The 13,987-nt window shown below is 39.9% G+C and overlaps 1 protein-coding gene across 1 annotated transcript in view; it reads left to right on the top strand.

Annotated features, from left to right (window-relative positions):
• TRIM66 (tripartite motif containing 66) overlaps positions 1-12,355 on the top strand; it is a 40,176-nt gene extending 27,821 nt beyond the window's left edge. Inside the window, exons 11-20 of the mRNA XM_057369752.1 lie at positions 913-1,185; positions 1,404-1,632; positions 4,802-4,862; positions 5,557-5,731; positions 6,431-6,738; positions 8,200-8,323; positions 9,578-9,652; positions 10,788-10,940; positions 11,525-11,743; positions 12,033-12,355. Of these exons, the coding sequence (XP_057225735.1) occupies positions 913-1,185; positions 1,404-1,632; positions 4,802-4,862; positions 5,557-5,731; positions 6,431-6,738; positions 8,200-8,323; positions 9,578-9,652; positions 10,788-10,940; positions 11,525-11,743; positions 12,033-12,092 (1,677 nt within the window). The 3' untranslated portion in view covers positions 12,093-12,355. The remainder of the gene's footprint in view (positions 1-912; positions 1,186-1,403; positions 1,633-4,801; positions 4,863-5,556; positions 5,732-6,430; positions 6,739-8,199; positions 8,324-9,577; positions 9,653-10,787; positions 10,941-11,524; positions 11,744-12,032) is intronic.
• Positions 12,356-13,987: the final 1,632 nt, after the last annotated feature.

The raw sequence follows: 13,987 nt of genomic DNA, 5'->3' as shown, positions 1-13,987 counted from the left end.
TTGTCAGGGATGAAACACCAATGAACTGTGATGAAATCAAGGGGAAGTTGTGTATTCAAGTGATACAGATCTGTGTACTTCTGAAGATTCCTTGTATTTGCTACAAATGGGTGCTCGAAGAGTCTTGTTTTCAATAGAGGCACACGTTCGTGGATGTGAGGAGCTTGGAGAAGTCACCTAGATGGGCAGATTTGCTTTGGTTTGTGTAACAGTGTCTCTGTGGGCTTGGGAGTGATGAATCCTGAGACACTAAAAAGTACATATTGATATTACGGTAAATGTTCCCTTTCTTTGGAAATGAGACTTATTTCCTCATTAGTACATATAGGATGTTTCTGGATGTACTCTATGATATTTAAAGGAGAAATGCCTTAGGCTTTAATAGGGCCAACTCACTAACTAGCACAACAATGTCTTCATCCACTTGTATCAGAGTTAAATTTTATTTCTTCTGAATCTTCCTTCTCAATGAAGCGATCTGATGATTTTTTAATAAAATGATAAAAAGTTTCTGATTTGAATCTCATTTCTCCTGGAAGAACTTAATGGAAAAGCATAGGGTTTATATCTAGGATTGATCTGGTACAGTGTTCTACATACTTAGATTTCCCATTCATTGCAGGAGTTAAAAATCAAAATCCCTTGAATTGGTCAAAGGAAGACTTTTTTTGTAAGTCACAGAAGAGTAACCCAGTTGTCTCCTTTCCCAATTTTCAGTTTTAATGGTGGAAAATCTAAAGCTTTTGGAAATAGTATAGGTTTACAATAGATTCTTAGAGCCCTTCTGATAGAACTGCTTGATTATGACTAGCTGAAACTAAACAACTCACGTATTATAAGAAGAACCAGTAGCGTTTTGCTGCTGAAAAGCTTATTGATATATTGGATTATTTTTCTTTTTGCCTTTCCCAGCATTCAGCATCCTTGAGCTTTGTGGGCTTCCCAAACAGTTCGGAAATGGAATTATCTCCAGCAAGATTACCCAGCTCGGCTGACCCGCAGGTGAAAGGTGCAGCTGCTGTGACACTTGGTCCGTCCCCAAATGCCCTTTGTGACTGTGATCCTCCACCAGAGCCCCTGCCCAGCTACAGCCTGGCCCTGGGCAGAGCTCCCAGTGACCTGAGCCCTGGGGCTCCTGCTGGCCTCACAGCAGGTGATGCACTCCAGGGAGGCACTAAATGCAAGGTAGGGATTGCTCCAACTCCTCTGCTGAGAGGGAATTCACTCTCATTTACAGCACCTGTTATTATTGTTAGTCAATCAGTCAAAGTAAATGACTATTTCAGTGAGTAAAATTTTCCTTATTTGTTGTTCGAAGACTGATTACAAATTATTTTCTTACCATGGAAAGAAAGAGAACTGTTAATAAAATTCTGCATTTCTTTCTTCCCTGCCCCCTGAAGCTGGAGAATGAAGACCTCAATGCTGTAGATTGTCTTCTAGAAAACAGTTTGGCTGCTGCTGGGCAGGAGGTAGTTAATGAATTAACTCTTTCTATGCAAAAAGTGATGGAAGAACCTATTAATCTGTCAATCAAAAAGTCTCAGCACTGCACTTCTCCTTTGGAACCGCTCGGCAACACTTCTTTCCTGCCTGTGAATGACAGAATGAGACAGCCTAGAAGCAAAGAAGGTACTGACTGGGCTTTTAACTATTTTGTTTAGATTTTTTTTTTCTTTCTTAGCATTGGGCATTCCAGACATTGCAGACCAGTACGCTTATTAATACACTTACATGTAAATGTGCTTTTCCAGCAAGCTTCAGATATTATCAGAGTACTTAATCCAATGGAAAAGTATGTTTGATCTTATTTGTGGAGGAAAAACATGGAAATTATGTGCTTTGAATTTGTAACATCCTTCATCTGTGAACCAGAAAGGAGTGTGTCTGTGTGAAGTACCTGGAGTATTAGATTTTTTAGCAGCACTCCTTTTAATGAGAGCTGCAATTATGACTATTGAAGAGCTGGTTTGAAGAGTCCAAATTCAATTTAAAAAAACCCACGTTTCTTCCGAAATGTAATGTGCCTTCTGCTGAGTTCTTCACATCAGTAGCATACCAAATTTTTTTTAATACTCTGCACAGTGTGTGCCTTTGCTTGGCTCTGTCTACTGTGAAACATTCCCTTCAGCCAAGGCCGATTTCTTCAGCCCTAATGGAGAATTAGACTTTACTTAACTCTTTTTGTGGGCAAATTGCCAACACCGTTGTGCTGCACAGTAAAGCCTTATTCCTGCAAACTCTGAAAGTCAATGGGGCTATTCATGCAAGCAAGGGATTGCAGGATCAAGCAGTTATCCTGTGACTTATGCCAATATTTGGCTGCATTTCTCTGTAAAAGATGATTTAATATTTCTATCTCTGGTGCTGTATTTTTATTCAGAGAATTCTAATTAGTACAAAGGAGGCCTAGCCCAGTGAGCCAAGGAAGTGTATTTGTCTTCTCTTCTACATCCCATGCCAAATCGTGGCAACTACGTGACAATCATTTGTGTGGGTTTTTAGAATCAGGATGACCCCAAAAAAGCTGTGCCTCAGTCAGGCTGAAGTGTCTCTGGCATGAGCAGCTTTGTAGTGTCTGGTGTGGGTTGTGTGACACCCCACAGAGACACAGACAGCCCCAGTGTTCACAATCTCCCTGTCAGGAGTAGGTGCTACAATTTTTCTGGGTACAAAGCGCACGCCCTGTTGTGCCAGGGGGTGGAAAGCCCTGAGTGTTGAGTTCAGGGCTGCTCCCTTTCCAGGAGGAAGGATCAGTTCCCATCCTGTTGTCTCTATTTAAGGGCATGCAGTGAGGGGAGACTTGAGGAGATGCAGTCCCCAGTGCACCATAAAATGTGAATTCTGCTGCAAAGGCGGTGTTAACCCTGCTGGTGGCTCTCAGGATGACTTGCTGGCTTCAGCAGTGCTGTGCTGCCAGCCTCATGCCTTCTGGTATTTGTCTCCAATGACTCATCCATTCTAATATTAAACATTTCAGCTTAATTTAAAGCAAAATAATTCTTATCCCAGGCACAAGGGATGTGGTAAAATTGTACAAATGTCATCATTTCCCCTTTTACAGCCACTTTTCTTTCTTATGACTTGCATAAACACTCTCCCCTCCTCTTCTCTTTGCTAGACTAAACAAATCTGATGGTTTCAGTCTCTCCTCATGGGTCAGGGATTTGATTTTTTCAAAACCACCTCCTTTGTGCTGTGCTATTTTAGGTTCTGTGCAATTAAGGAGTGCTGCCCACGGCCAAGTGCAGCGCTGCAGCTGAGGCCTCTGGGGTGCTGTGCAGAACCAGGGTATCAGCTCTTTGAGTTTTACATTCCTTGCTGCTGCTAATACTCTGCAGGATGGCATTCCTCTCTTATGCGCAGCAGCAGCATTAGGGGATTGACTGGTGTGCAGTGAGCAGCCCATTTTAACCCTAATTTCTTTTCAAGAACCGTTCCCCAGACAGTTGTTTTCCTTTGGGATTGCACTCATATGACTCTTCATGAGCATAATACGGTTATCTCAATTCACTTTTACTGATTCAGGAGATTTTTTTTTTTGTGATATACTAAGGTCTGTTTTAAACTGAAAATGTTCTCCACAGTGCCACCACTCTAGTTTGGTGCTCTCATTTTATAGGCACTATGGTTTTATGAGCCAAGTTGCTGATGGAAATATTGGTTAATGTAGGAACGCAGACCCACTGGAACATCCTCTGCTTTGACAGAGTGCTGTGAGAGCTCCTCCTTCAGCTCAGTGTGCAGTCTCCCTTTAGTAATTCTGTCTGTGACAGGACGTCCCACCCCTCACCTGAGCAACAATCTCAAGTGAAAAATGCCTTAGGTGTGATGGGAAATGCATCTTTCCTTATTAGTCTTGTTTTTATTGTGTTTCTTGTGGCAGGAAAAAACACTACCTTAGAGGCACATTGCTTGCAAGCTGTGGCTGAGGTAGCATTGATCTGAGCTAGGTTTTCTTTTAAAAAGCATGTTTTCCTGGCCCTCACTTATCTCAAGATAATCATGGTATTAGGTTTGTTCCTGTTAGTATTGGCTATGTCAAACTAATTTCCCGACAAAAGAAGGAGTGAGTATGAAATTTTTCAGTGGACTTGTGTTTATGAGGGCATCCACTGGGACATTTGTTTCCACCATGTGTTATTACTTGTGTTTAGTATCAGTCAAACACTACAGCTATATGCTGATGTAGTTATATAAAGCTGCAGCTAAATGCTAATATAGCAGATAGTTTTGAATTAATGTGTTTATGGGTTACAGACATTGGAGGAAAGGAATTATAGTGTAACTTTTGTCCCTTGGTGGCAGATGTGAGACAAATTTTTCTTCCTGTTTTCAAATTACTGGAATTATCCAGAAGCTTCTTAGCATGGAGCTGGAGACCACAAAGATTTTCTGAGCCTCTGGGGTTCAGACCTCAGCAGGTCTGTTTTTCCTCAAGTGAAGGCTGTATAGCAAAGAGGATTATTTGCGTTATTCCATGTATATGGATGAATGTGATATGGCTGTGTACATATATAATTCCCTGGGAATGAAACAATTTCCACAAAATATTTCATAAATGCTCCTCATGTTTAGTACAGAAGCTGTGGTTAGAAAGAAAAAAGAAAGACAAAGGCTCTGCACCAGAACAGAAAATAGCATACACATTTTCTATACATATAGATGAAATGATTCTATAATTCACTTATGATATCATATTAAACACCAGTCAGAAGTACATGAATATTGAACTACTTTCTACCCTAATCTGCCTGTGCTATTATAAATATTTTATTCGTTTTCTTATCTTCTGTTCCAGATTCCAATAACTGTGAAAAGGAACATTTTGAAATGGATATGAAAAGCAATCACAATGTCAGGTAGCAGAGTCTTTTTTTATACAAAAGCACTGACTGTGAAATTTTATGCTAATTTGGAAAATTTGTCATACTTAATGGTGATGGAGAACTTAAAAAGAATTCTAGATTCCTTATAGATAGTAGTACTGAAAGTTATTAAGTGCTCTCAAACTTAAAAACAACAATGAAAAGTATGTGGTGAATTAATGTATTTCTGTGTAGTTTTTCAGAATGAATAAATATCTGCAAACTTATCTCCCTTGAACAATTAGAAAATATGAAGTCCCAATGAAACTTAAAAGATATAATGAAAACAGGATTAACATTATCTCAATAACTTTATAAAATTTTGTTTTCAGCTCCTGCTGTGGTAATATGTTAAGGTTGATGATGTGCTATGTTCCTGTTGTAGCCAGCCACACTGAAAAGAATCAAGCAATTAAACTAGGATAATTCAAACAAAAATATACAGAGCTAGGCGGGGTTTTAGCACAGAAGTTAGTTATATATTTACACATATGATTCATTTGAAAGTGATTTCATTCACATTTCTTAAAGAACTGGCTTGTGAGAAAAAGTCCAGATTTTCAGCATTTGGCCACTAGAGTCACAGTTAGAAAGGAAAAGGACCACAAATAACAACGCACGAAAGTGAGTAGTGAGGAGAATTTTGTGGGATATGGCTGAGTGTAACCACGTGTCCTTTCGGCTGCAGAGCTGTCCCTAAGGAGCAGAAGATCCCCTATGTGCGGCTGGAACGTCTGGAAATATCCACCTCGGAAGTGGGGCAGCTGCCGGTGTTCAAGCTGCAGCCGCAGGACAACGAGCAGGAGGGCAATTTCCTCCTGGTGATTGAATGCGGGACACGCTCTTCAAGGATGTCTATAAAGGTGCGTGGGACTTCCTTGAGCTCTTCCCTGCCTTCTTCCCTTTTTCCCCCTGTTTGTACGCACAGTTTCTGGGATATTGTGCAGTGAACAAGTCTGTTGATTGTTTTCACCCTCAGGTACTTCTGTGATGGGTTGGGGTAAAGAGAGTACAGCTTTTAGCTTGCGGTGGAGCTCCCTGATTCTTCCACTTCTGAGAAACTGGCCTGAATGTGTACTTGAGTGATAGGAACCTGTCCCAGARATAACAGTGTAACAGATTTTTAAATGCTTTATAGGATACTGCTTCGGCAGTGTCTTGAGTGTGAACTTCTTTCCACAGAAGGAAACAGGAATTTCTGGTGCGAAGAAGACCTTTCCTGTTGTTGGTTTTTTTTTTGTTTTTTTTTTCTTCCCCAGGGGTAGGGCAGGTGGGGGGTTTTGAGCTGTTTACAGTAAAATTTACAAGTAAGAGTGTGGAGCATCCTGTTTCTATCACCTGTGGTGTGGGCTCTGCACAGCTCTCTCACAATGCTCCTACATCGAGGTACACTGAGGAGGAAATGACTTGGCCAAGGCTAGCAGTGTGGGCCTGCTGAACCCCAGGGCTCTCCCCAGTAGAGTTCACTGCAGAAAAGTATTTTATCTGCAGATAACCAGTGATCCTTTATGCTGATATATGAAAATGATGATTGCATAATCCCAGATTTTTCTTCCTTCAAGATCAATAAAGATATCCCAGCTGAAGGACAAAAGTCCAAAGAGGAGAACTCAGAAGACAGAAGATTTCTCATCTCCCAGGCTGCAGGACAGTCACAATCTCCTCCTGTGGATGCTCCATCTGTTGATCAGAAGCTCAGCAATGGCATCTCCAGCATGAAAAAGTCCCCAGTTACTCAGGAATTCAGTCCAATAGAAAATGAGGATTTCTGTGCTGTGTGTCTCAATGGAGGAGAGCTGTTATGCTGCGATCACTGCCCCAAAGTCTTCCATCTCTCCTGCCACGTTCCAGCCCTGCTCAGCTTTCCTGTGTGAGTATGGATGACATTTCAATAATGTGTTGTTCCTGTTCACTGCCTAGGGGTGGAATGCATCCTCAGGGACAGATGTTTCAACCTTATACAAGTACAAGGACTGCATCTCTCACTTGGCTTTTTTGGTACTTTTTTTGTCTCACATGCTAGGAGCTAGATGAGTTATGAAAAAGAGCAGCTTCCAGTCCTTTCTGCAGTTAACTGGTTGGTACAGAAAAGGAGGTGGTAGGTCTGAACTTAATACACTTCCATATGACTCACTGGAGAAAAATAAAATCCTGACTCTCGTGTAACATCTGGAGTGTAGACATCAGCTCTTACTCTGCAAGAACAGAGACTAGCACAAGGGAACCAGTGAATTTCTATCCAGTTAGAAAATTTAATGGGAAATGTAGGACTATCAGGGCTTTTGTGGAAATATTGGAAGCCATTGGTTCTCTAGCGGCTTGTCACAGATGGATTGTATGCAATAAGCCAGAAATAGATGCATGTTCACATACCAAACTGAAAGTGAGGCTGAATAATGTGTATTACTGGGGTATGCAATTCTGAATTCTGTTATAAATCATTACCTGGTGGGACCAGAAGCTGCTTCATTTGAGCCAAACCTGAATAATTGTCTCGGCTGAGAAAAATATGTTGTAAGATATTYAATTAAAGATTCTGGTTTGTTCTTTCTTTTCAAAAACCAGGATTTTTCAGCTTTTGTCTTTTCACTCTTTTCTCTAGTAGCTGAGTAATGAATAAACTTCTAGTTACAAAGCAATGTGAAAACCAAGGTTTCCTCTTAGAATAAACTTTTAGGCAAAGTTAAATTCTAATGAAGTTAATTAATTCCCTTAACTAAAGTGCCTTACTCAGTTTTTTCAGTATATCCTCATCTATAGTTATTCAGACCCTGATGTTGCAGAAGTTGCGTTACCCGCCTTCATGAAATTCTTCAAGTGGTTTCTGAAAATGGATCTACTAGCAAGGACATGCATGCCCTCGCAGAATTATCTATTTGATTTGGGGACCTGTGTTCTAACCCACCTTTTCTGAAAATGTTGATTCCTTAGATAAACACGTCATAACAATAAATACCTCATAACATAATAAATACCTCAATTATCAAACAGGTCTGGGTTTGTCTTATGAAACAATTGTTGCCTGTTTTTCCTTAGTATTTTTTCCAAGCATCAGTGCAGCTGCGCACACTGCTGGTACATGATTTCAAACACAATTTTGTCTTTTTCTTTTTCTTTGTGACAGAAAGAGAACCATTAATAGAATCTGAAATGGTTATACTTCCAAATGGATTCACATCCAATGAAGAACATAAACTACAGTGGGCCTCAGATTGCCTGCTATCATAATGCTAGTTAAGGATTGAGCCTTTCCTAATAGTGATTTATGAGATTTCCTGTTTGACAAGGTTGTGGAAAAAGCCCACAAGTTTTTTGGTTTCCTGTTTTGCAGGGGTGAATGGGTGTGCTCGCTTTGCCGTAATCCAGTGAAGCCAGAGGTGGAATACGACTGTGAAAACACACGCTACAGCCACAGCTACAATGCACAATATGGCCTTGATGACTGTGACCAGAAGGTGGGAAGAATTATAAATTTTGTACTGTTTAAAACAGACCATATGATCTCAGCGTGAGGCTTAGGTTTTACATTCACAAGCTGATGGTTTTGCTTGGCTGCTACTCAAATGTTACACGCAGCAGTAAATACAACAAAAGTATTATTGCTGTTTGGTTGTATCATTCTTGTTTTTCCAGGCATTGCTGTTCAATTTTAAAATGAATGCCATGTAACAGAAAGATGAAGCAGGCAAATGTGGAATTCTTTTTCTCCTTTGAACAGGGAAGTCACACTCCACAGCAGAGCTTCCCTGAGTAAATTTTGCCGGCTTTGTGATACTCAGTCTTTTTCCTTTAAAACTTCACACCTCCTCAGTCATTTGCTTGGGCCAGAGCAATGATATTTTTGTGGTGATGACTTGGACTGAAATACTCATACAGTCTTCATATGTCCCATTAATTCCCTTGAAAATGACATTCAGGCTATTAACTCAGCCTAGAGGAAAGCTTATCAATATACATACCCATCAGTTCCTCTACCTAATCTTCCGTGAAAACAGTGACTTTTCCCAAAGTTCACTTTGTATTTGGAAGGCACAAGTTCCAAATAGCTCTGTGTATATAGATGACAGCTGGACAGCGGACTGGATTCCACACAGCTTAGTTCATATGCTGAGCTGGTCCTGTTTCTACTGTATTTGGTATCACTGGACAAAAATTGTTGGGATTTGAGTCTTAAGTGCTATTTAGATAATTGAATTGATTAAGAATTCCATTGCTTGTGAGAAAATATGGCTTATAATGTTTTTATAGTGCTTTTTTTTCACCAGTGAAAAAGCCAAAGATTAGTGTAAGTGTTTTACAAGTTAATGATGATTAAAGGGAACAATTTTCATACAGTACTACCAACTTACATCCGTTGGAATGTATGGATATAAGCAGTGTGAAACATTTCCCATTTACCTCTGTCCATATTGGTGCTGCCATTCTTTCACCTAAGAGCCAAGGAATGGACCTGGAGTGCAGAAAGTAAATAATGGTAGTGATTAAATCCCAAGAATTTCCAGGAAAATGTTTCTTTTGTTGCATTTCTTGACTACCCATATCTTCAAAGCTATATTAATGCCACAAGGCAAAACCCCCCCAGGTTAAAGTGAAGCGTGCCATTTTGCATCAAAATTGTATAGTCTGCATGAGAATTCTCTTTTAACTAGGGGCAAAAATGAAACTGTCTTAATTTGAATTAAAATATATTTCAATTCTGGCTTCTACAGAAGTGTGAAAAGCTGGTGCTTTCCCTGTTCTGCAGCAGTATGAGCCTCCCATTCCACGAACCTGTCAGTCCCCTGGTAAGTACAGCATGTGCAGGAAACAGAGGGAATCCAGAGAACTTCACAACTATCTCCTTTGTCTTCTTGAAAGATATTAATGAGGTTTTTCCCCAAACACTATTGCTTCCTAGGAAAGGGTGTATGTTCTCCTTTTGCAAATACCTTGAAGGTGTCAGGCTGGAGGCAGGTAAATGTTTGGCCARTGTTCAGACAAATTTAAGATGTTGTTAGAATGGTAAAGGTGTGTGAGGAGTTCAAATGATTGAAATTTGACTTGCCACATATGTTGAGAATGTTTTTACTGTCGTAAAAGAGGCCTGCTCCAGAAGCAACCGTGAGCTCCCTCTTTCCTGGTGCTGTGCACACAGAGGGTAACTGTGACTGTGTGCAGGGGAAGATGTAGACACTTCTGCTTCATCCACGCATTCAGAATTTGCAATAATAACTCTCTGCTTTAAGCAAAATGGAGATTCACACTACTCTAACAATGGAACACAATGTGATATGAGTTGGAGGAGGAAAAAATAAGGGTTTTAAGTGAAGAAATAGTCCAAATAATGATAGAAAACCCATTTCCATCCAAAAATGCTTGCAATAAACTTAGAGAACAAATTACCTGACAAGTAGGTTTAGACCCAGAAAAATTTAAGGAATGGGATTTTCTGGTAGCTGATGCCCATTGAAAAAGACTCTTGTTGAACTTTTTAAAAAGACTGCACATAATCACTCTTTTTATCACTCTTGTAGTCTTGGCAGACTACTTCCCACATTCTCAGCTGCCAGTATCACAGCACATTCTTTTTATAATTGCTTAGAGAAAATGTTAGCCAATTATCAATGTTATATGTGTTATTGATCATAGTTAAATTTGGGTTATGGTTATCTGGAGAGAAAGTTTACAAAGTGCAAGCAGCAAAGTAGTAACTGAAGTGTGCTATTTTCAAGATCAGTCTTGCAAGAAAATATGGTTTTAGTCAAACCCAAAAGCATCCAGGAAGGTGATGTGCAAGTGTAGTCACTAGAAGACTAGAGCTCTCTTCCCTGATGCAAGCACTCCTCTCCAATGGCTTCTATCCAAACTTGCAGAGAAGTCACTGGAGAGGAAATGTTTTAATTAAAAATGTCCCATTCCTTCATTTTATTCTTATGGCAGGCTCGGCATTATTATCAGATCATCAAAAGGCCAATGGATTTGTCCACCATACGAAAGAAGCTGCAAAAAAAGGACAAGTCCCACTATTCTGCACCTGAGGAACTTGTGACTGACGTGCGTCTCATGTTTTGGAACTGTGCAAAGTTCAATTATGTATGTTTCTAATATACATGGGTGGGGGGTACAAAGCAGGGGGTAGCTCTTTCAGTGGGTGTCAACGGTGTACCTGTTGGTTCCATGGAAATCAGATATAGGATTGGGATAAACAGAAGTATTAATCAGTTATATTATTTTTTGATGACAGAAATTAAGTTATATGAAGCTACATGTATATCTGASAAATTGAGATACATATGTATGGATCTAAAATTAGAGAGGGGCATCTTTATGGACAGCTCTTTAAAGTGTTGTTGAGTTCACTGTGAGAAGCCAGTCACAGGTAGCAAAATATCTAGGGAAAATAAAATGCATAGAAATTCCTATGCAGTGATGACTGCTCCTCTTTCTAGTTTACTGCACTGCTCTTTTTCTTGGAGGTGCATAAATTTAATAGCAGCATCTGGTTTTTACTTACCCTGGAAATGCAGAGGGACTAATGGGGTGTAGAAAGTGCAGAGACTGATGGAGATGTAGCAGACAGAGATGAGGTGAGGTGTTGGGGTGGGGTAGTTATTTGGGTTTGATCCTTGGGGATTCCTGTGTGTGGTAGCACTGAACGATTACTCCTTCCCTTACAGCCAGATTCTGAGGTTGCTGAGGCTGGGCGATGTCTGGATGAGTTCTTTGAGGACAAACTGAAAGAGATTTATCCAGACAGGCATTTCCCTTCAATGCAACAGGATGACTCTGATTCTGAAGACGTGGAAAGCCAGAGCAGCCAAGTGCCATCCCAGGATTTCCAGTGGCCGTTGTACGGACAGGAGTGCGTCCAGCCCAAAAGGAAGCGGCGCCACGCTGTAAGATTGCAAAAGCAAAAGCATTTGGTTGCTAAGTGGCCACCTTGCTAACTCTGTTTACAGCTACTGGTGGGAAGCTTTGGCAGAGCCCTGTGGGAAATGTGTCAAGCTTCTATCAGTTCTAAAATTCTATGTTAAGGTCCCTTGAGTGGAATGAAGTGTCAGACGTGTATAAATGTGCGAGCAGGAGCAAATGAAGCCTCTCAGGCTTCCCAGAAGAAAGCTCTGTCAAGGTTTGTGAAAAGACTGAGCCCTTTAGCTATTCATTGTTTGTTTCCTTTGTACACAGGAAAGCGAAAAAACTAAAAGAATGATGTTTCAGCCAGCTAACAGCTGTCCTCAGGTATGACCTCCTCAAGATATGAGATTTGAGGAATCCAGCAGCATGACTGGCAGAGTTAAGGTGTGTGGGAGGAAAGCAAAGCGCTTGGGCTGTTTATAAATAAACTCTCCTATTCTGCTGATCATATGCCTTATTTCTAGATCTTGTGGATAGATAACAGATCCAAAATGTTTAAATCTGTCAATATTCCATCTGTTAAACCATGTACATGTTTTGCAGTGTTTACACTGAAATACTAATGTTTTGGTCATAGGTAATGATAAATAATAAAAAAGATTACATACTAATTATATCTCATACTGCAGTACTGTTTTATAATCTGTTCAATGTGGCATCCCTACTTTATAGAGCACAGGTAACCATGAAATAATCTTTCAACCTCAGTGTGAACATTGGCCATGCTTTGTGACAAATACAATGTGTAGTCATTAAGGCTGTAATCCTGTTGTCTTATTCAATGATTTTTCTGGGAGCTTGGCTGCTCAAAGCCTATGAGATACAGTATAATGTGATTATCTGATTAGCTGTTCCTTTTGAAGCACAGCATTTTCATTAAAGCACCAAAGAACAAGTGCTAATAGCGCTGATACAAGGGCTCTGTGAGAGCTGTTTCTCAGTGCATACTGGGTGCTCTGTCTGTAAGGCATGATTCCTCTGGAATCTAATTCATGCCTGGAAAAGCAGTGTGAGATTTGGTGGCTCCCGAAGGCAGCATTCTTATACAACCCAAGACCCTTGTTTTCTCTGTAAAGGAGATACTGGAATTCAGTAAATTAACTATGCAGTGAATTACATGGTTATAGAAGTGCCTGTAAAATAACGTCATTTGTTTCTGATTTTCTCTTTGCTTATTACCTGTAGCTGTGATTACCAACAGCACTAGAAGATGACGATAATGCACATATGTAGAAGCTCAAACAAAATGAAAGAATGTCTAAAATGTTTGCTTTTGGGTTTTTTTTCTTTTTTTGCTAAATTTCACAATGTGTAGGCAGAACACCACCAAGAGCAGATTTAGAGTTCACTTGAACTCTTGAAAGGTTACATGTCTGTAAAGTGTGAAGGGTGGGATCACACCTGATCAGAGAGTGATAGCTTGCAAGGTACTTCCCATCTCTTCACAAAGCAGGTGAGCCAAATCTTTTCATGGCCAGTGCTTTCTTCATGTGTGTGAGGGGCATCTTCGTTAGAGTGCTGCCCAGCAGAATAATCCAGGTTTGGGTCTGAGAGAGGAGATTGTTGCAGACCTCAAACACAATTGAAATTCAATAATTAGGCTCCTGTAAATAAAGATGATATTTTCAGCATAGTTTATATGGGCTATTTTGTCTGGTAACCATGTATGTTATTTTAGATAAACCTTCAAAGTAAAGGTTTATATATGAAATAATAATAAGACATGAATGTTATATTCTACTATCTGTGTGGTTTACTGTTTGCCCTTAACTTGGTAGTGAGCTAATCTTTTCTTTGAAGAAATGAAAATCTGGGTATTAGAAACTGATTGGAGAAATGGTGAGATGAAGGGAGAGCCTTTACATTTTCTAAATGTGAATTCCCATATGTTTACTTCCTGTCAAGATCCTGTTCTCCAAACACTAAGAGTCTTGGCACAGGGCAATGAGCCCAGGTTTTTTTCACTGAATTTATCACCCTTATCTGTGCTACACGTATCACTTTTTCTCCATTCTTCCACCAAAGACGTATCTTTTATCATTAATAGAGCAAAAATGATATGTAGTCTAGATTTCATCTGGGGGCAATGGTAGAAATATGATGTTTTTTTCCTGGAAGAGCAGAGTCAACAAGAGCCTCCTTGTGTTTTTTAAAGGCTGTAGACTTATTAACTGTGCCATTAGTTTTGGAGAACACCTGTTTTAATAAAATTTTTCCAGGGTATA

Source organism: Malurus melanocephalus, unplaced genomic scaffold (assembly GCF_030028575.1).
Source record: "Malurus melanocephalus ecotype Western Australia unplaced genomic scaffold, MMel_1.1 scaffold_114, whole genome shotgun sequence".
Lineage (NCBI taxonomy): Eukaryota > Metazoa > Chordata > Aves > Passeriformes > Maluridae > Malurus > Malurus melanocephalus.
This window is presented reverse-complemented; position numbering and strand designations above follow the sequence as displayed.